This window comes from Ruditapes philippinarum, unplaced genomic scaffold (assembly GCF_026571515.1).
Source record: "Ruditapes philippinarum isolate M1 unplaced genomic scaffold, ASM2657151v2 ctg1952_1_1_1_1, whole genome shotgun sequence".
Taxonomy (NCBI): Eukaryota; Metazoa; Mollusca; class Bivalvia; order Venerida; family Veneridae; genus Ruditapes; species Ruditapes philippinarum.
The window spans coordinates 18,285-41,055 of NW_026851518.1; the positions used below are offsets into that span (position 1 = coordinate 18,285).

The 22,771-nt window shown below is 32.6% G+C and overlaps 2 protein-coding genes across 3 annotated transcripts; one reads left to right on the top strand and one right to left on the bottom strand.

Moving 5' to 3' along the window:
* Positions 1 to 524: 524 nt before the first annotated feature.
* On the bottom strand, positions 525 to 11,407 carry LOC132722257 (receptor-binding cancer antigen expressed on SiSo cells-like). The gene is made up of 5 exons (XM_060707066.1): positions 11,313 to 11,407; positions 9,433 to 9,619; positions 7,786 to 7,965; positions 3,385 to 3,465; positions 525 to 1,664 (listed from the first exon to the last, which is right to left on the bottom strand). The coding sequence occupies exons 1-5, from the start codon at positions 11,387 to 11,389 to the stop codon at positions 1,452 to 1,454; spliced, it is 738 nt and encodes a 245-aa protein (XP_060563049.1). The 5' UTR covers positions 11,390 to 11,407; the 3' UTR covers positions 525 to 1,451.
* Positions 11,408 to 13,055: 1,648 nt separating this feature from the next.
* Positions 13,056 to 21,646, top strand: LOC132723126 (protein LKAAEAR1-like). Of its 2 annotated transcripts, XR_009624839.1 has the most exons (8): positions 13,056 to 13,210; positions 17,215 to 17,319; positions 17,705 to 17,787; positions 18,342 to 18,413; positions 18,853 to 18,910; positions 19,775 to 19,897; positions 20,650 to 21,283; positions 21,368 to 21,646. XR_009624839.1 is itself a non-coding variant. In XM_060708152.1 (7 exons), exons 1-7 carry the CDS (start codon positions 13,205 to 13,207, stop codon positions 20,710 to 20,712), a joined length of 510 nt encoding a protein of 169 aa, XP_060564135.1. In that variant the 5' UTR covers positions 13,056 to 13,204; the 3' UTR covers positions 20,713 to 21,646. The 2 variants fall into 2 exon arrangements, 1 of the variants encoding a protein (XP_060564135.1); XM_060708152.1 differs by having other exon boundaries at positions 20,650 to 21,646.
* Positions 21,647 to 22,771: the final 1,125 nt, after the last annotated feature.

Sequence of the window (22,771 nt, forward strand, 5' to 3'; positions counted from 1 at the left end):
CGACAAAACCAACATAATGGGTTTGCGACCAGCATGGATCCAGACCAGCCTGCGCATCCGCGCAGTCTGATTAGGATCCATGCTGTTCGCTAAAAACCCTATTACAAGTAGAGAAACTGATAGCGAACAGCATGGATCCTGATCAGACTGCGCGGATGCGCAGGCTGGTCTGGATCCATACTGGTCGCAAAGGCACTATGTTGGTTTTGTCGTGACACGGCTCATTTTAAGGTTTATTTGTTCTATATAATCAATGTACGGTTGTCTCAGTGGCCTTTATACACATAGTGATCTTTATTCAGAGATAATCTTTTACACAGGTCTGACTGTACATGTAGTTGCAATAACAAAAAAATTCAAATCATCTCGTTCCTTCTTAAAGTTCACAAGGATATCACTACAGTGCACTCCGGATATGAAAGTGTTTCTTCACTATGTCTATATGTGTTTCTTAACGGCTATTTATACTTTGCGGAACGGAACGGCCCGAACCTCACCATGTAAATAGAGGAAAGTAAATAAACCTACAGAAAATGTCTATGTGAACCAATTTTGAGACATAAAATAAAGGTTGATAAAAAAATAATATTCTCTTGATCAATTTCCTATGAAAGAGTTTGGTCAAATTTCCAGAACTATAATATAAATGTTATAAACAAACTTTAACTTTTGCGTGTATAGCAGAGTTTTTTTACGTGTATAGAAGAGTTAAATTCGAGCCCGTGAAAAGCTTTTCAAAAGCTGTACCCAATTTATAACCTGATTAATATGCATCTGTACAAGTGACATTAATGAAAATAAATAAAACAACAGCTCCCACAAATTGTGCAACAGTATCCCTTAGAATACCATTCTTCAGACCATTCTATTAGGGCTTATATTTTCAAATCTTAAAACTGCAAAATCATTATTATATGTGGAGCACTAATTTCCATTGTTTTCGTAGATAGGCCAATCCATGAATTTAGGATCCGACAAAATTTCATATTTTGTCTCCTGTAACATAATTTTGCATCACTTTATATTTTATCTTTTGGAAAAATAAAACAGTCCACGAAGTACCAACGAAAATGTTCTTTGTCTCAAAACCACAAAATTTCATGACCACGAAATTAATATAATTCACAGTATATGCATTCTTATATTTTATAAGTATGGGGGCAGTAACAAAATATTTGCCGAGGCTTGTAAGATAAAAGTACAATGTTCATAATTCAATATCGAACAAATATTGCTCTTTACTTTTATACCTGACTAAATTATAAAATATGATCACATTACCATACAATTGAGCTACCTTTCCAAGCAAGAAACATAATTTTCTCATCCGTGTATCACTATTTCCCAAGCACTAGATATCAATAATCCTGCCTCTTAACCACTTTAATCCCTCCCACTAGATCAGCTAAGCCCCGCCCAATTACAAGCCCCAATATGAATAAATATTATTATTATGATAATCGGACAGCAGTCAATGGATTATGAGATTTAAACTGTTTTTGTTGTTCGCGTTCTTGTTTTTTCAGCTGTTGTTGTAAGTGTCTTTGCTGTCTTTCTGCTTTACGTTTCTCTTTTATGACGTTGTCCGCCTGCCACGAGAGGTCGTCATCTGCCTCCGCCTCCCATGCATTCCCTGACTCCTCCCAACTGCCGAGTTCAGAATTCTGAAATGGATTTTTTTTGTAAAAGAAATCATTGGGAAAAGTTTGGTTCTTTATGGTCAATTTCTGAATTCTAAAATGGATTTGGATGTGACTTTATTTAATAGAGTGTTTACTATAAAGCAAGTCATTTTCCAACACATTATCAAAACTTTTCTCCTTTTAAATACCTAATCTTAACAGTTTAAAATAGGATTTTTTTTCACAAATTATGCCATTCAGGCTCTAATTTCCACAAATCAAATGACCCCCGAGTCATTCACAAAAGACTGAAACAAGCTAGAAAACTGGAGGGGAAAAAACAGAAGGACCAAACACAAATGACTGTAACAACCTGGAAATCTAGGAGAAAAAACAGAACAGCCAATTTAATATTAAACATGAGTTATATATAGAAATATGTAATGTTTATGTTGCATTGAAAACTAGAACTGCCACTGTCATGGCGTGAATACCCCCGCATACCACTTTGTCAGAATCAACAGTGGCCATTTAGAACTCAAGGACAACCACCCTGCCAAATCTGAGGTTACTAAGCCAGTGCATTGCTAAGATATGTATTCTCCATGCTTTAAATGTTAATATTTTAAAATCAAGTTTTTTTAGTCAAGGCCCCTGTGACCTTGACCTTTGACCCAGTGACCTCAAAATCAATAGGGGTCATCTAGTAATCATGACTAACCTCCATGCCAAATATGAAGAGTGTGGGTCAAAGGAATCTCAAGTTATTGGGCGGACAAGGTATTTTAAGTCAAGGTCCCTGTGACCTTGACCTTTGACCCAGTGACCTCAAAATCAATAGGGGTCATCTACTAATCATGACTAACCTCCATGCCAAATATGAAGACTGTGGGCCAAAGGATCTCAAGTTATTGGGCGGACAAGCTTTTTAAAGTCAAGGACCCTGTGACCTTGACCTTTGACCCCAAAATCAATAGGGGTCATCTGCTAATCATGACTAACCTCCATGCCAAATATGAAGACTGTGGGTCAAAGGAATCTCAAGTTATTGGGCGGACAAGATTTTTTTAGTCAAGGCCCCTGTGACTTTGACCTTTGACATGGTGACCTCAAAATCAATAGGGGTCATCTACTAATCATGATTAACCTCCATGCCAAATATGAAGACTGTGGGCCAAAGGATCTCAAGTTATTGGGAGGACAAGCTTTTTTAAAGTCAAGGACCCTGTGACCTTGACCTTTGACCCCAAAATCAATAGCGGTCATCTGCTAATCATGACTAACCTCCATGCCAAATATGAAGACTGTGGGTCAAAGGAATCTCAAGTTATTGGGCGGACAAGATTTTTTTAGTCAAGGCCCCTGTGACTTTGACCTTTGACATGGTGACCTCAAAATCAATAGGGGTCATCTACTAATCATGACTAACATCCATGCCAAATATGAAGACTGTGGGCCAAAGGATCTCAAGTTATTGGGCGGACAAGCTTTTTAAAGTCAAGGCCCCTGTGACCTTGACCTTTGACCCAGTGACCCTAAAATCAATAGGGGTCATCTAATAATCATGACCTCCATGCCAAATATGAAGACTGTGGGCCAAAGGAATTTCAAGTTATTTGGCGGACAAGGAAAAACCGACGGACGGACGGGGAGACATCTGGACGGACGAGCTGATTCCAGTATACCCCCCTTACAACTTCGTTGTGCGGGGGTATAACAAGAGGAATGTCATACGATAAAAGTAAACATGTCAATGTTTTACCTGCATCATTGGAATGTCTGCCGTCATGGCAAGTTTGTCAGATATATACCCTGTATAATCTTCTTTCTTCTTCACTAAAACCTGTATCATAAATTAATCATGATAAACTCCTCCATTTAAACTGTATCATAATCAGGATGAACTCTTTTACTAAAACCTGTATTATAAATTAATTATGATAAATTTCTTTGTTGAAACCAGTATCATAAATTAATCATAAATTATTTAATGATAAACTTCTTCATTAAACAAGAGGGCCATGATGGCCCCGAGGTCGCTCACCTGTATAAAGGCACCCGGAGCGGGGCCAGTTTAAACCCCAGGGCTTTCATTTGAACAAACTTGGAAGAAACCCATTAGAAGATGTTTCATGATGTTAAGTTTTTACTACACACATATAATGAAAAACAACAATCTAACCCCCTCCTTCCGTCCCCCCCACCCCTGGCAGGGCCAATTTTAACCCCAGGGCTTTTATTTGAACAAACTTGGTAGACACCCATAAGATGTTTCATGCTAAACATCTAAGCTCTAGCTCATTGGGCTTTTTTAAAAGAAGATTTTTTAAGTTTTTACTATACACATATAGTTAAAACCAATGACACTCCTGGGGCGGGGCCAATTTTGACCCCAGGTCTTTTATTTGAACAAACTCTGTAGACAATTACTAGAAGATGTTTCATGCTTAATATCTAAACTCTAGCTATTTGGGTTTTTTCAAAGAAGATTTTTAAGTTCTTGCTATACAAATATAAGGATAATCAATAACACCCGGGGCGGGGCCAATTTTGACTCCTGGGCTTTCATTTGAACAAACTTTGTAGACACTCACTAGAAGATGTTTCATGCTTAATATCTAAACTCCAGCTATTTGTTTTTTTCAAAGAAGATTTTTTAAGTTTTTGCTATATACATATAAGGAAAATCAATGACCCCCGGGGCGGGGCCAATTTTGACCCCAGGGCTTTTATTTGAACAAACTTGGTAGACACTCACTAGAAGATGTTTCATGCCAAATATCTTAGCTCTAGCTCTTTGAGTTCTTTAAAAGAAGATTTTTAAAGTTTTTACTATATGCATATAGGGAAAATCAATGACCCCCTGGGGCGGGGCCAATTTTGACCCCAGGGCTTTTATTTGAACAAACTTTGTAGACACTCATTAGTAGATGTGTCATGCTTAATATCTAAACTCTAGCTATTTGGGTTTTTTCAAAGAAGATTTTTAAGTTTTTACTATATGCATATACTGATATAGGGAAAATCAATGACCCCCTGGGGCATGGCCAATTTTGACCCCAGGGCTTTTATTTGAACAAACTTGGTAGACACAAATTGGAACATGTTTCATGCCAAATATCTTAGCTCTAGCTCGTTGGGTTCTTTAAAAGAAGATTTTTTAAGTTTTCCCTATATGCATATAGGGAAAATCAAAGACCCCCTGGGGCGGGGCCAATTTTGACCCTAGGGCTTTTATTTGAACAAACTTGGTAGACATTTATTAGAAGATGTTTCATGCCAAATATCTAAGCTCTAGCTCTTGGGGTTTTTTAAGAGAAGATATTTTAAGTTTTTTCTTTCGGTTGCCATGGCAACCAGAGTTCTGCATGGAATTTAATTCTTTGAACAATTTTTAAAGGTGACCACCAAAGGAACATTCCTGTGAAGTTTGGATGAAATTGGCTTAGTGGTTTATGAGGAGATGTCATTTAAAGTAAAAGTTTACGGACGGACGCCGGCCGGACGCCGGACGAAAAGCGATCACAAAAGCTCACCCTGTCACTTTGTGACAGATGAGCTAAAAAGTGAAACACATGAATTCCTGGGGTGGGGCCAATTCTGACCCAAAAGCAATAATTTAAACAATTTTGGCACAGGTCAAGAAAACAGTGATTCATGCAAAACATCTTAGCTCTAGCCCTTGAAATTTTCAAGAGGTACATTTTTTTAATTGTCACCACTATATATAGACCCTTTCATTTAAGACCGTATCCAAGTTGTCGCCCTTGGATGACGTCATTGGGGGATACGGTGGACAATGCCGATACAATTAAGTATAATAATAGAGGGATATAAAGATCTTAAACCTTTCTCTTTTAAGATTGGCAGATTGAAATTGCCAAAATTTTGTGTAATTAAATAAGATATTACATAAAAAGGATGGTGAAATGAATAAATATGTTTACTATATAATATGGTTAACGATTTGTTTAAATAGTAGACCATATTCCTGGGTAACTGATCATGATCTTACCATTTTCGTTAGATTCTTAATAATGAAAATTTTACCAGGCAGTTAAATCGTACTAACTTGCTAATACCAGAGATATAAATAATGTATCTAGGTCTCTGCTAATATAAAATACCCAAAAGATATTTTAAGTTTCAAAAATGTAAGGATTCTGTAGTTTCGAAAAACGGCTGCGTAATAATTAATTGCAAGATACTGGTTTATTAAAATAATTTTGATTTAAGTATTACTAAGACAAAGAAAAGAAAACAATATAAATCTATGTAATTTAAAAAAATGTAAAGGCATAAAAATAAAAATTCTTTTGAATGTACAGGACTGTATACTATTTGTGTCGGCAAAAATGCACTCTCAAAAAATCGTACATCACACCAATATTATTTAAGCTGGTAAAGTAATATTTTCAACTTGATGCTTTTTAATTCATATAATGCCAGAATTTTCTAAATGACAGAAAATAACACAGAAAACTAGACAAGAGGGCCATGATGGCCCTGAGGTCGCTCACCAGTATATAGTCCCCCCAACCCCCACCCCCCCCCCCCAATGTTGCAGGGTCAATTTAACCCAAGGGCTTTTATTTGCACAAACTTGGTAGACACCCATAAGAAAATGTTTCATGCTTAACATCTAAGCTCCAGCTCATTGGGCTTTTTAAAAGAAGATTTTTTTAAGTTTTTACTATACACATATAGTTAAAAACAATGACACCCCTGGGACCGGGCCAGTTTTGACCCCAGGGCTTTTATTTGAACAAACTTTGTAGACACTTACTAGAAGATGGTTCATGCTTAATATCTTAACTCTAGCTATTTGGTTTTTTTCAAAGAAGATTTTAAGTTTTTGCTATACACATATAAAGAAAATCAATGACCCCTGGGGCGGGGCCAATTTTGACCCCAGGGCTTTTATTTGAACAAACTTTGTAGACACTCACTAAAAGATGTTTCATGCTTAATATCTTAACTCTAGCTATTTGGGTTTTTTCAAAGAAGATTTTTTAAGTTTTTGCTATACACATATAAGGAAAATCAATGACCCCCTGGGCGGTGCCAATTTTGACCCCAGGGCTTTTATTTGAACAAACTTGGTAGACACCTATTAGAACAGGTTTGATGCTAAATATCTTAGCCATAGCTCTTTGAGTTCTTTAAAAGAAGATTTTTTAAGTTTTTACTATATGCATATAGGGAAAATCAATGACCCCCCGGGGCGGGGCCAATTTTGACCCCAGGGCTTTTATTTGAACAAACTTGGTAGACACTTATTAGAACATGTTTCATGCTAAATATCTTAGCTCTAACTCTTTTGGTTCTTTTAAAGAAGATTTTTTAAAGTTTTTACTATATGCATATAGGGAAAATCAATGACCCCCCGGGGCGGGGCCAATTTTGACCCCAGGGCTTTTATTTGAACAAACTTGGTAGACACTCACTAGAAGATGTTTCATGCCAAATATCTAAGCTCTAGCTCTTATGGTTTTTTAAAAGAAGATATTTAAAGTTTTTTCTTTCGGTTGCCATGGCAACCAGAGTTCTGCATGGAATTAAATTCTTTGAACAATTTTTAAAGGTGACCACCAAAGGAACATTCCTGTGAAGTTTGGATGAAATTGGCCAAGTGGTTTATGAGGAGATGTCATTTAAAGTAAAAGTTTACGGACGGACGACGGACGATGGACGGACGGACGCCGGACGAAAAGCGATCACAAAAGCTCACCCTGTCACTTTGTGACAGGTGAGCTAAAAATCTGTATTAAAAATTAATCATAAATTAATCATGATAAACTCCTTCATTAAAACCTGTATCATAAATTAATCATGATAGACTTCTCCATTTAAAACCTGTATCATAAATTTATCATGAATATTCCTTCATTACAGCCTGTATCACAAATTAATCATAAATTAAATTAATCATGATAAACTCCTTCAATAAAACCTGTATCATAAATGTATTATAGATCTGAGTGACCTTCACCTTTTAATCTGAAAATCTGTGTGACAGGTGCATTGTATTGAAGTTAATGCCCGTGAATGAAACCCTTACAAAAATAGTTAACCCAATACTGCAGCTTCTTCCTCAAAAAGGTTCATGATAATACAGCTCTTTCTTCAAAAATTTATTCAAAAAATAGTAAAAAACATTCACCTTTTTCTGTTTTTTAACTTTTGGTGTCATATCCTGAAAGTAGTCCATTTCTGGTTCGTTTTCCTGAGATTGTTGTTGTTGTAGCTGCAGTTGCCGTTGACGATATTCCTCCACAGATCTGATCTTTTCAGCTTGTTTCTGTTCATCCCAGCTGTCCCAGGGAGACAACTCCTCCTGAACCTGATTTACAAAAAAAATATATAAAAATATATGGAAATATGGATTATGTTTACAAGCAGTATCATAAATAATTGAATCTATAAAATAATCCATTCTAAAAAGGTTAAAGGACCAATATGCCGCAGAAATGCTTTTATTCTTATTTCTTAATTATTTTTTTTTAAATTTTGGTGTACTTTTTATAGTATCCATCAGGTTATTTCCTTGCCATCTTTTCCATCTGTTGCTTTTTGGCAATAAGTACAGGCATAATGGATTATGGAAAATATTCTGAACTACAACTGGTTGAAAAGTGATAATAAATTTACTTCAGATACTTTTGTGTATTCAATTCAGCACGGCAGATGATCATCATGCATACATCATTAGACAATGCACTGCATGTCCATGTCTTTATTTTGCAAGGAAAGAATCATGAATGTGAATAAAATACTTAAGATATTGTGCATCTATGTGAACAATGCATAATCCATTTAATAACTGAAAAATCTTTGCAGATTTAAAACAATTTCCCCCACACACATCGCTTTGTACAATTCCAGCCGTCATAGTGATAAAATACTAAAGGGAGGTGACTTTCATTCAAATGCAAGGTCTTTTTTTGCTTATATTTTTAGTTCCCACATGAGGAAGCATTTCCTTATCTATCATTTTTATGCTATAGAAAAAACAGTTTTACTTATGTCGTTCAAAAATGTTTCTCAACACTTGGGGACATTCAAGTCCCATCTATAATAGTGCCTTTGTCATGCTATGCTACTGCACTGATCAGAGGAAGTTATTTAATTCCCACCAAAGGATGTGTGTGTCTGACCCCCTTTTTTTTTTGATACTAAAAATGAAATTTTTCATATCAAACAGATTACTACGCACATAGTTTTGGAAGTTTCTTGTTCAGATTTGCTTAAATGTTAATGACCTTTTTGGGGAGTTTTCACATAGACATATAGGCAAAATTAAAACTGGTCAATGGAATTTCTTAAACCTTGGCCTGTTGTTAGAAAATAATAAAAGAAACATTTTAAGCGAAAAAAAAAAAATTGGCCATGTTTGATTGTTTGTTTGATTGGGTTTTACGTCACAACCACACAGTATAGGTCATTTGGAAACGTTCCAGCTTTACTGGTTGAGAAAGACCTCAGATGACCTTCCTTGCATTATTTCAGGCATGATCAGCCACCTGAGTAGAACCACTGACGTTCCGTAAGCTAGCTGGATAGCTTCCTCACATGAAAGAATCAAAAGTCCCCGTAGGGATTCGAAACCACAGTGGTAATAGGCAAGTGGTTTGAAGTTAACGACCTTAACCACTCAGCCACGGACACTCCATTTGGCCATGCAATGATGTTTATTGTAAAAACTGTGAAACAGACTTAAAAAAAAACACTCTGAAACAGCTGTAAAACTGCATCACAAAGTTGATACCAAAACTTCTTTACTAATCCATTACTCTAAAGTATTAAATACCTGTCCAGTTCCATTCATAGAGTAGTGGGAGGACAAATTTTCTACTGAAGGGTAATGATTTGACATCGGCAGAATTGGGTCAGAGTTTCGACGTTTCCTTCGGCACCATAGCCTTTTTAGAGGAGAAAATATCATGAAAATGACTCCAAATATCTTCTTTATTACATTCCATATCACTTTTATCATCCTGTAAGTAGAATGGAGATGACATTACAAAATTAGCAATACTGTAAAATGTTACTTTCTTTTATTATAGTTTTTATGTTATTTAGCGTCTTTTTTAACATTTTCAATGTCGGGGTACGACATTGTTTTAAAAATGAGAAGCCTAAGATTGCTACATTGGTTTGATAGGCCACTAATCTAATATTCTATTCAGTGCATATTCTTTCTTGAGCAGTCGTTTTGCTGCACATGAAGTCAAATCTATTTTTTTTTTTCAAGTCTTGCCAAAGCTAGAATCTGAGATTCTGGGCCAGAACTGATTGTTAAGCAGTATCATGTATAGCTGTTCAGATGTACAGGGCCGGCAAAATCTGATTTTGACTTACTTGTCCGTTTTTATGTGGAGCATTTTATAACTTGTCTGTATAATATTGACATATTTAATTCTTGAAAATTTTCACTTGTTCGTACAGGCTGTAGGACAACATGGGCAATACCAAAAATTGATTTTGCCGACCCTGGATGTAGAATTTTGCTTCTATGTCAAAACTAGAAACTAACCTTTCTGTAGTGAAAAGTAGATTTAAGTGAAAATGCAGCAAATTAAAAACCCAAATTGGGCAAAACTTCTTCAACAATTTAATAGCACGTGCATATAGTGCACTTCCTTGAGATTATGGGAGTTGGGATTATGCATGCCTCATAGGTGTTTGGCGCCTTGATTGGTCACTACCCCCGGGCCACACCCCCTCACCCACTCTACAACCCTCCTACCTTTCAAAACCATGTAAACTGCAGTATTTTTCATTTGAAACAAGTTTTAATATTTGGTATATGCTGTTAATTCAATTTCCTTCACTTCCCACAAAAAAATTGATACATATATATTTAGTAAAGGTATGCAACTCGCCGCTAATTTTTCAGCACTCATCTTAATATGAACTCCATAACTCCAACATTTTTTCACCAATTTTCAAAATCTTGGTAACAAACGGTAGGGAATTGATTCCTGTTCAAGGAAATAAAGCTGTCATTACAATCATTTCAAGTTATAAGATTAGAAGATATGTAATCTCGAAGTCACCGCAAGTGTAAGTCGACAGAGACCTGACTGCTGGGTTTTTGTCAAAATTACCTGACTAAACAGTAGTTTCATCAAAATGAATGAATATTATTTGTATTGTGCATATAAATATGTTAAAATTATATCATTATTTGTAATAACTCAGTAACTGTTTGATCAAAACATCATATTGTGGGAAATGAAGGAAATTGAATTAAAAGCATAATGATATACCAAATATTAAAACATGTTTCAAATGAAAAATACTGCAGTTTACATGGTTAAGAGACGTAGGAGGGTTGTAGAGTGGGTGTGGGGTGGGGCCCGGTGGTAGTGACCAATCAACGCGCCGAACACCTATGGCATGCCTTAGAGACAAGTGTCACTACAGGTCAGATGATCACACACATTCCCAACGGCACCATATGCTTATTTCTTTCGAATCTTTACAACGAGAAGCGGATTCTGGCTTATGATAATCAATCTTTGGCACGTCAAATTGAAGATGCACGTCATGCGATTTACGTCTGTGCATGTTGTTTGGTAAGTTTTAATTGAAATGATTGTTCAAAAATCAAATTCTTTTCTTTAAATTATGTTTAAAAAAATGCATGAACAATAGAAATTAATTTGCAAGTGTATAAGTGTGAACCTTTTAATTAAATGTAAATGAAAAGCAAGACTTCTGAATTTGTTGTTGTTGTTGTTTCTGGTCAGATCTCGGATCATTTCTCGCAGAAAACGAGATAGAAAATATAAAGTTTATTGTGAGTCTCTACCTTTTTCTGCGGTCACAAAAATATTCATAAAAAATCATATCCGATCCACCAGTACTTGTACTTTCAAAAATGCTTTGGTAAAAAATGAAAGGTTGTACAATTGTTAAAAATTAGTTTTCCAGTGTAAATATTTCAATATCTTGTTTTCTCGGAGTTGAAATTAACTTCTGACTATAAGGTTTTAAAATCACATTTTTACAAAGAAACAATACCCCTTTGTACGGAAGCGTCCTAGTGCCAATTCATAATGTTTAAAAAAGAATAACCTATACGTAGGAGATAAAATTGAGATGAAAAGCCAAATTAGGATTTTATAACTCCTACATACGGTAAACATAAACATGCGGTACAAAATGCCTACACTATACTACATAGAAGATTATTTAAAACGCCTAATCAGGAGAGTATAACTCCTACATAGAAGATAAAAACTGATTAGAAGTGAATAACTCCAATGTATGACTTTATATAACCTCTAATTATTATATATAACTAGATAAAAAATACTTTTTTATGGAACTTTTATACATGTGTATCTCCTACGAAGGAGATAAAAAAAAGCCTTAATAGGGGTTTATAAATCTTATAATATAGACTCTTAATCAGGCTTTTTAGCTCCTACATATGAGCTATTTTTTTTTATTTATTTTTTTATTTTATTTTTGCAACAAATTGATCGCAGTTAGATGAAAAGATATACATATATATAAAATAACAGTTTCACAAATTTAAATATCATTTCATATCAATAATAAATTAAATAAATTAAGTTAATGACTTCAAAATCACATGAGGCACTGGATAAAATTATAAAAAATTAATAAATAAATAAAGTTCAGATTAAGACTACAACAGTCAGAATTTAATTAGCACAGAATATTGTTTAAAGTTACTGATAGACATGATATAAAAAAATTGTCTAACCTAGATTTAAAAAAAAAGAAGAAAAAAAAAGAAATTAAATAAATAAATAATAATAATAAAATTTCAATACAATGGTTTTGTTTAAGAGTGATCTATGGTTACAAGGATTGCCCATTAAGCTTGTGTGCTTATTTCCAATTGGGTCCTGTTAACCAAATAGATGGAAACAAGATGAAACCAGAGAGACATTCATTTCTCATATAAAATAGACAGTGAGATAAACTACCAATTAATCTTAGACTCTTATTATCACAGTAGTTTTGCATTATCACAGAAAAAAGGTGGAAAAAATACTCACTGGATCCGTATCTTAACACGTATACATATGCTATATTATCACAGTAGTTTTGCATTATCACAGAAAGAAAGGCATAGGAAAACATAAGATGACTAAAAATATAATAAAGTTTGGCGTACTTATGTCGGTAAGTTGTACATGTAAATTTTATATACTTTTTTAACAGTTAGATCCATATAGACCTATAGCTACATAATATAGATTGTCATATCACAGACTTTAATTATTTACTGTAATTATAGTCCATAGTCATGTTAACATATATCAGCGATATATGAAACGATATGCATTGATTCCTTGCATTTATCATTGTATTAGAATCTACCTGATTAAAAGAAGTCCGTTTTACAGAAGAACTCTTTTCGCGCTTTAGGCGGCCCTAACGAATCCGCATACCTGTAATACCGCCGTCTATGTGCACAAGTTGCCATGCAAATTTGATTACAAATGGCGGTCTCCCTATAAAAAAAAATACAAAATTGGCGTTTTTACTATTTGAAGAGTAAACCGTTTCATTGCCTATTTATAACTTACAACGGAACAATGCCTGTAAGTTTTCTTATTGATAAAAGTTAAATTTATTAAATAACCGTATACTGGTTGGAGAGATAACTCCGACACTAAATCACAAATGTAAACATGAGATCGAGGGAGTCAACAAGCACAGAAGTGCTTACAATACTCCAAGGAAACAGTAAACATACTTTTTGTAATATCTTAATTATCTTCCTGTATATTTTAAATATTGAACCACCTAAATAAAGTTCAGTTCAAAGACTTTACATTACACTACAAAAATTATGTATGAAGTGAGAATTGGTACTTCTTCAAGGTCCTGAATGAGGTATACTCGGTTCCTATGATATCAAGGGTTCTATGATATCAAGGTATTTAAATTTTCTGTGACTGCTAGTAAAAGCAACACATGATGATGCTAATATGAAATTAGGCAAAGCCTATGAACGGGGAAGTCGTTAAAAAATCCTTTCATTCTTTCCGTTTTAAAGGTGTCATTCGGTATTTTATACACCACTTCCGTTTTCACTCGGAACACTCGACGTTTATTATTTATCCGAAAAGTTGAGATTTGTACCCTTATCGGAATACACCGTCTTTTATCATTGAGTTACATTGTAAATGGCGTCGCCTTACTAGAACTGACACTGAAAATTTTATTGATAGGTATAGAATTCTATATTTTTTAATTGTTTTTTTATTTGATTTTCTTTTAAATATACATGTGTAGTCTATAGCCGGGCAAGCCAAAGCCCGGAGCCGCTTCGCGGCCCCGGGCTTTGACTTCCCCGTAATATTTGTAAAACTTGCACACTAGATTCATTTTTGTCTGCCAATAAATTAAATTTGGTGAATAATGAATGTTTTTGTGGCAAGAAAACTTTTCTATAAAACCTTCATATTTGACTACCATTTTCCTTAATGGTTTTTACACAGTCAATTAAAATATGTGATGAACACATATAAGTTGACATATAATCTGTTCATATAGTTTTAATTTTATAGCAAGTTAACTGTTGGAAGTTTTTCACAACTTAACTTGAAGGTTTTGACCCATCTATCCTTCCATACATGCTTTTTTGGGGATTACCTTGATACCGTAGTAACCTCCTCTGAAATTACCCAAAATGGCAGACATTAAAAATATTCTAAAAAATGTCATTTTTATTGGTTCTTTTGAAATAATTTCTTTACAAACAGTTCTGGAAAAGGTTCAATTATAAGATGGAAGAAAAATCTCATTCATTTATGATATTTGTATTTAAATATTTTCTGATAAACGTTAAGTACCATGATATCATAGAACCCCGGGCTATACAAAACATGGACTTTTTACCCCACAACAGTAGATAAAGTCGACACCAGAGCTGCATTACTGGTACTGGTACTGCAGTATGTACTGCAGCAATTTTGCAAGTACTGGTACTGATACTGAATTACTCTTACAAAAATTTGCTACTACTGGTACTGGTACTGCATTACTGTCTTAAAAAGTGGTACTGCTACTGCATTACCCAGTACTTTTGGTTTTTATAAAAATTAAAAATAACATCAATTTTTCTCATAAAATAAAGCTGTAAATTACATTAACTATATTTTATTTTTGTGAAAAAGTAAGTTATCAAATCTAAAGATAATTTGCTGCAATATTCCTTCAAATGTTAACATAGAATTCATCATAAAAAGCACCAAAGACTTTAAGTAAAAATTAAATTAAGATAAACGGACTCAATAACTCTTAACCCTAAAATATCCTTATTAAAATCTTTTATTACTTTGTATTTACTAGTAAAAGGGCAAAATAAACACTAATTAATTTCTTCTATTCTAAAAAATCCCATTTCAAGTGAAAAAAGTGATATTGTAAGCACCATAAAAAGTTGTTATTTACTTTGGTATAAATTGAAGAGAGGTGTGAAGGTGTGAAAGGAAATAAAGACTGTTGTGTTTTAAATGAAAGATGTTTGCATTGTATTTATACAGTTGACTGGTTACTAAACAATTAGATATGACATGAATATATGTTGTAAATATTGTTTGTAAAAAGTATGTTAAAACTATAAAGTTGTAAATATGTTATGTTAACTTTAAAGCAGCACGCCAATAGGCACTTAAAATCCCCGTAAATTACTAAAAAGAGGTCAAAATATGCATAAATAGCCCCTACTGCGTTAGTAACGCAGTAGAAATATGGTGATAAATACTACAAAACACAGTCATTAATTGCACATAAGATATTTAAATTATCACTTGAATCTTTAATTTGTTTACTTTTCTCAAAGTTTTAGTAATTTTTTTCCAAGTTTAATTTTCTTGAAATATTTTGGGTCATCTGGAGGCATGCAGCTTTAAAGTAAATCATGACTTTATTTCTTTGCTGAATAATATTTGTAATTATTTGTTTGACACTGTATTTATTCAAACTTTGATGAATATATAAAAGTAATGGTACTGATACTTAATTACTTCACCAAAATAAGTACTGGTACTGCAGTACCGAGCTAAAATCTAGTACTGGTACTGGTAATGGTACTGCATAATTTGCCAAGTACTGGTACTGGTACTTAAGTACTACACCCTTAATACTGATGCAGCTCTGGTCGACACTCAAATTTTTAAGTAAAAAATGACAGGAAAATCAGCATCATCAATTTATTTTTACATCTTATATGTTTTTTCTATTTTTTGTTGATGTAAAACCAGGTTTTCAAAAATATTTCCCAAGTCAGTGGCCTGTGGTCAATACATTTCTAACTGCCTCATTTTAATTTAGTAAAAAGAACGTTTTGAAGCAGTTTTTGCCAACGAAAAGTTTCGGTTAATTGAAAAATATTAAAAAGTTTACCAACTTACAAAAAATCATCACATTCTGTCCTGCTCCTATACTTTTAGGTGACCATATGCTTTTTTGTTGAAAAACAAAGTTATAAAAATTATATTTATCAAGTGTCGGAGTTATCTATGTGTCGGAGTTATCTCTCTGACCAGTAAACTGTTAGTTTAAGATCCATGTTTTTATTGTAACTGTTATAAAATGTTCGAGGTTGTCATCATGTTTACATTAATTAAGTCATTTTGGTTATAAATATTTAGTTTTCTCCTTAATTTTAACATCTTTTTACTTACCTTTATCCTAAGAGTAGAAGATCTAAGTTGTTAAGACTTAAATTCTAAAAACAAAGGAAACAGGTTCACATTTTTTTCTCACCTAGTGAAAATTATTTAAGTGTTACTGACACGTTATTGGAGGTGCTACTGTAAGAGATAACTTTATTAGTGCTGGGTATTGCAAAGAAAAAACATAAAAGCAATATATTGTGAACTATCTAAAATGCTTATGTATCACGGGTATACAACCTACAAAACCTTGACTTAAGAGTTAATTGTTAAATCTGCCCTAATGAATCAAACACAAGTGTATAAAGGCTGCGTTTAAGGCCCTGGCCTTTTATAAAAGATTTCAAATTATGTTGAAAGTCAACCTTGTGCAAATGCCTTTTGAAGTCAAGCTATCATTTTCAAGTTGTAAACAATTCTGAACATTAATAGAATTTTATGTTTTATTAAAACCAGCATCAGTATATTGTGATATCTGAAAACATACTGCAATATGATATTGCTAGATAAATATTGCAATATCCCATAATTATATTGCTGTTATTATTGTGCACCCAAAATTTTATCTCAACTTGATTCAAAATGCATTACAATAAAGTAATTAACTCTGATTGCAGGTAATAAATTGTTATTTTTGATCAAAATGTTATTAAAATGTTGATACACACAAGTTCAACTATCGCAGGTAACAATGACAGCCAAGGATTTACAAGACATTCTCTTCAATTCTTATCCTTCTAAATAAAATATTATTAAATGTTCCTGATTCAGTGTGTTTTTGTGGAGAATAAGTTCATATCTTTCAATTTCTAGGCTGACACAGCTATGTTGCATATGGGTTAACCCTACAGCAGAGTAGTTGAAAGTAGCCTTTAAACTTACAGTCTGTCTCTATAATTTCTTTAATATTTTCTTTGTAGGAATTAGATGACGATGGTGGTAAATTTAAAGCTCGAAACAAAAAGAAAATTGAGGAGAGAGACTTAAAGAAAATGGCACCTCAACTCAGGAGTAAATACCTTGCTGTAAGATATACTGTACTGCTAAATTTATTATACGTTTTTTTGAGTATATAAGTTACTTGAAAATATTTTTCATACACAAAGTCATGTCTGTTTTGAGAAATTCTGGATTTTTTCTCTCTCAAAAAGTGACATATTTTGTAATTATACAGGTCATTTCAGATCATTTATTTCACATTGATCATGCAACTTTTCATTGATTTAGGTTTAAAGATGAAGTCTAAGTCAAATGCCATTTAAACCATTTATGTATCATTCTTGAGATTTATCTAGTTTTTTGAATAATATGCACATCAATATAGTAATTTATTGAAAATCTGGGAACAGTCTTAAAATAAATTGTCTGTTTATGAATGTAAATCCAAGTATGCAAGTAATATATTAACAGTATGAAGACCCTTCAAAAGATGTTGCAGAGCAACAAGCCAATGCTGCCAAACGCCTTATAGAAAAGAAAAAGAAATATCAAATGTAAGTAACGTTCTAAATGAAATCTGCCCTGAATTTAAAGTAAAGAATTAAAGTTAATGTAAGAATTATGTAAAGAGGCAAAAGTCAATATTTTCTACATTACACATTTAAAGTTTTAACCTCTATTTAGAGACTATGTTCCGTACTTTTGTCAATTATTTCATTATCATAAGTGAATAAAGTTTTGTTTTATATTTTTTTAATACATTATTAAGTCTTCTTTTTATTTTAACTTGCTTAATATATTGAGTGAGACCCAAAAATAAGGATTGGAGCACCAGACTAAATACCATATTCTGGTATGTACATGAGGCTGACATTAGGTGCGTGAATGATTAAATGCTAAAATTTCACCTTGTCACCCAACGAAATGAACTTTAAAACGTCTAATTCATCTTCTCACACTGATTTATATAACGATAATGAATAAAAAATATAAGAATCAGAGGAAAAAAACGATTTTTCTCTTATTTGTGATCAAGATTTCTGTAAGTGTCTAGAGGAAATGCTCCAACACTGTATGGAGTTAAATCCTAATATATTATATCTTTTAGGGACAATGCGCCACCGTCTGACGAGGAAATGCAAGAGAAAGACAAACATGAAAAACTCATCGGACAACTTAAGTAAGTATACTTGGAGTTTTATGAGATTACCAATTCTGGAAAAGGTTTAATTTTTCTTTATGTTTTAAGGTTTTTTATTTTAAATCTGTGATTCTGTATCAAATATACCTTTTGTCAGGTTGTCAGGGCTTTTTTTCACAGGTTGGGGAATCAGCCCTGCCGTTAATTTTTGGGGAAAATTTATATGATATCGCAAAAGAGGAAGAAAAAAGTCTCGATGTAAATCCAATTTTCATTAAACAGTCCCTTTAAGAGAAAAGTATTAAGTCAATTAATATTATATAAATATTTAAATCTTAAAGAAGAAAATTTCTGCCTATGTTATTTTTTTTTTTAATTTTTTTTTTGTAGCTCTGTTAGTATAAGTATAGTTTAAATAAATCAAAATGGATATTTTGATGTTGAATATAAAGTTAATTTAAATGACTATTTGTTTTAGGGCTGCTGAGGCAAGAAATAGGTTGAGAATTATGAGACTCCGGTATCAGTCTAGCAAGGTAACCATAAATTTGTAAATACAAATTTTCTGTCCCAAATAGCACTTTGAAATTTTTAATAGTTTTAAATAAGTCTTGAAAGTCAAGTTTCTGAAAATGATAAATTTTGGAGCTTTTTTTTTCAAAAGCCTACCATGAAGTTGATGGGTAGAATCACACAATAACTCTATTTGATAAATATTCTATGGACACACTTACATACAAAATGTACTTTAAAGCAGGTGTCAAAGAAAAAGTTTAAGCTTAAAAAATTTCAATTTCTTTTAATAAAAGCAAAAGCAGACTACTGTATGTTGATGGGGTGAAATGAAAACTGGCAAACAACTTTTCTAAAAATATTATTAACTGGTCCATGATAATAAAAACAGACTTAATAGGTAGAATGGAATTATTGTAATAAGTGATTTTAAAGCAGTGCATAAATAAGTATGCTTGTAAACAAATTTTAGATTGACAATATGCTAAAATTACTTATGCTATACTAATATTATAAAAATAACAATGTCTCTGAAGGTAAAAGTGCATTATAATTAGCAACCTAAGAACTGAAATAAAACAGCTGAGGCGGTGTAATTTTTCACCGCTATACATCAAGTGCGACTAGGAGAAAGAACCAGAACATTATGTTTTCTTAAGTCTATATAGATTATTTGCCCCTGGGGTAAATCTTGGCAAAAAACCAAAATATTGAACAGGGGGATACTTCTCATTTTCAGGATGAGATAAGATTGAAGTAAATTACAATGGTGGGAAAATGTCACATTAGGCTATATATAGAATCTACTAAAAAGTTAATGTGAGGTATAATAAACTTGTTTTGCAAAGATGAACCTTTTGCCGTTACATAAAATCTACATTTTTCAGGCACAAGAAATTAGTCATTTGATAGCATGTCAGCCTACAGCCTTGAAGGCTGTAAGATTACAAGCTCTTGTCCCTTCTTACCCAGACACTAAAGACAAGGGTGATGCCCTTGATAAACTTGATGTAAGTATAAAAATGTGTGTGTGTGATTCTTTGATGTATGATGATGATGGTGATGATGATGATGAATACAAAGATGATAGTGATGATAAATGTTCATACAATGACATATTTGATGTATTATATAATCAATCTCCCACACAGTGATCTCCCCCTTCCAGGATTAAATCTCTGCCATCAGAACGTGTTCGTCAAGATTTTTAACGACATGAAGTTTTTTCAATTTTGATATTTATTTTAAAAAGTAATGATTGCTAATGTTTCAAGACCGTAAAGTGTTAGATGTGAACTAAAATAAAAAATAATTTCGGAAACATAAATATTATGAAAATAATTTTTAATATTGCACTGTTAAATATTTCCAAAACAATGACTGCTTTCAAAAGAGAAATCATTTAAGTCATTAATAATTTCAATTCTACACAACAAAATTGATTTTTTTTTTCAATCATATCGAAAGACTCGACAATGTTGGGAGAGTTCAAGTTATAATGTTGCTGTTTATTACATTTAAAACAATTGTTCAACGATAATCTTTGGCATATCCGCCATCTTGACACAATCATGTGATAAGACCATCATCGTGTGATTTATGTGAGGGCAGTGGTTACTGGCTAAAGTGTAACTGGTGGGCGGAGTTCCGTTTTTTATACAATATTAATAGGAACAAGTTATTTAACATAGCAACATTTTTTGACAAAATTGGCTATGAAAAATATAACTTTGAGTACAATATTATTAATCTTTATTTTCAGCGTGAACGAGTGGAAAATCTTTTGGAGGACTCGAAAGGTCTCCTTGTTAACAGAATCAACTGATGTTCATATCATTTAGATCATAGTTCACCATATTCATTTTCCACCATCACAAATTTTCAACAATACAATGTATACATGTACTTCAATTACTGCTTCACTTTGTGATATGTGGTTTTTGTTTGTTATAATTATTCCATTGTCAATTTCGATATTGTGATTTTGAAAATATTAAATTGGTCGTCAAGAAGGCACTGACTAAGAATTAAGAGATTTTGTTATTAAAGCAATTTTTTTTTAGGTCAGTGACTGGCTTTTTGAGAGATAAATGAGCCGCGTCACGACAAAACCAACATAATGGGTTTGCGACCAGCATGGATCCAGACCAGCCTGCGCAACCGCGCAGTCTGATCAGGATCTATGCTGTTCGCTATCAGTTTCTCTACTTGTTATAGGGTTTGTAAGCGAACAGCATGGATCCTGATCAGACTGCGTGGATGTGCAGGCTGGTCTGGATCCATGCTGGTCGCAAACCAATTATGTTGGTTTTGTCGTGACGTGGCTCAAATATAAGTGGTGGTTATACTAGGGTATGTGCCTCTATACTTTGGCATTATGGGTTTGAGCTCCCAAGGTGTGCCTCTCCACTTTGGCATTATGGGTTTGAGCTCCCAAGGTGTGCCTCTCCACTTTGGCATTATGGGTTTGAGCTCTCAAGGTGTGCCTCTCCACTTTGGCATTATGGGTTTGAGCTCTCAAGGTGTGCCTCTCCACTTTGGCATTATGGGTTTGAGCTCTCAAGGTGTCACAACCATTTGTTTTCTCATACATGTAGTTGTAGCAGGCAGAATCGAGTTCCTACAATACAAGCTCTTATGTAACAATCATGCTGAAACAAATTATGTTTAAACTTAAATAGCGATTATTTTAATCAGATGTTATAAATTGCATTTAGACATGATCTTTCATTGCTACGATCATTATATATATATATATATATATAATATATATATATATATATATATATATACATGTATATATATATATATATATATATATATATATATATATATATATATATATATATATATATATATATTTATGTTTTCCTATAAATGTGTATGGAATACATAGGAAAGTATAATCTAAAATATCTAAAGGAAAATAATATCTAAGGAAAATATCTAAAGTATTTAGATTTGAATACCACTAAAAAATTGGTTTCAGTAAATCATACTGGAATTATTTTTTTTGCAGAATTGCATATGTAAAAAGTTGTATTAAATAATGCTTTTTAAGGTTTCTTTAACTATACATGAATACAAAATTAATTTTAAAAATTTAAATTATTCAAATTGCTATACCTGAAAAGAGGTTTCTTTGGAATGATTCCAATTTTTTTTTTCTAAGATTTCATTTCGTCATTTTTTTAAAACAAATCAGATTTTATATAATTTCATGTATGTATAAATTATAGATGTAAATATTTTTAAATAAACATTCTGTTATGATAACAAAATTTTATATAATGTTATACCTTTAGCTATAAAAACACAATTTTATAGAATGTTATGTTTATATAACATATGTAAATATGTGTTGTTTTTTCTTAAATGTGTATTCATGATAAACTATTAAATGTTGTATGTTATTAGAAATGATGTGATAAAATATTATGTTATTATAACATGTTGTTATAAAACACAATGTTATTATAATATGTTATGTTATTTTAACATGATGTTACAAAATGGGGTGTTATTATAACATGGTGTGATAAAATATTATGTTAATATAACATGTTGTTATAAAACACTATGTTATTATAACATGTTATGATAATATGTTATGCTATTTTAACATGATGTAACAAAATGAGGTGTTATTATAACATGGTGTGATAAAATATTTGTCTTTATAACATGTTATTAAATTTTATTGCAACATCATCTTTTTATTTTCAGAATCTGATTTTCACAACAATTTTATGATATAACATGTTATTATTATAACATCATGTTATTGTAGCATTATTCTGTTGAAGCAAATAACATAATTTTATTATAATAACATCATGTTATTGTAACATTATTCAGTTGAATCAGTATGTTATAATAACATG

Bases quoted from the DNA above. Each gene is read 5' to 3' on its own strand.
- LOC132722257 (XM_060707066.1), bottom strand. From the start codon at position 11,389: ATGATCCGAGATCTGACCAGAAACAACAACAACAACAAATTCAGAAGT. The intron at 9,620-11,312 runs GTTCACACTTAT...TTCTACTTACAG, and splicing joins CATTTACATTTAATTAAAAG to GATGATAAAAGTGATATGGA. The intron at 3,466-7,785 runs GTGAATGTTTTT...TTTATGATACAG, and splicing joins AAGTTAAAAAACAGAAAAAG to GTTTTAGTGAAGAAGAAAGA.
- LOC132723126 (XM_060708152.1), top strand. The intron at 17,320-17,704 runs GTAAGATATACT...ATATATTAACAG, and splicing joins TCAGGAGTAAATACCTTGCT to TATGAAGACCCTTCAAAAGA. The intron at 18,414-18,852 runs GTAAGTATACTT...TATTTGTTTTAG, and splicing joins AAACTCATCGGACAACTTAA to GGCTGCTGAGGCAAGAAATA.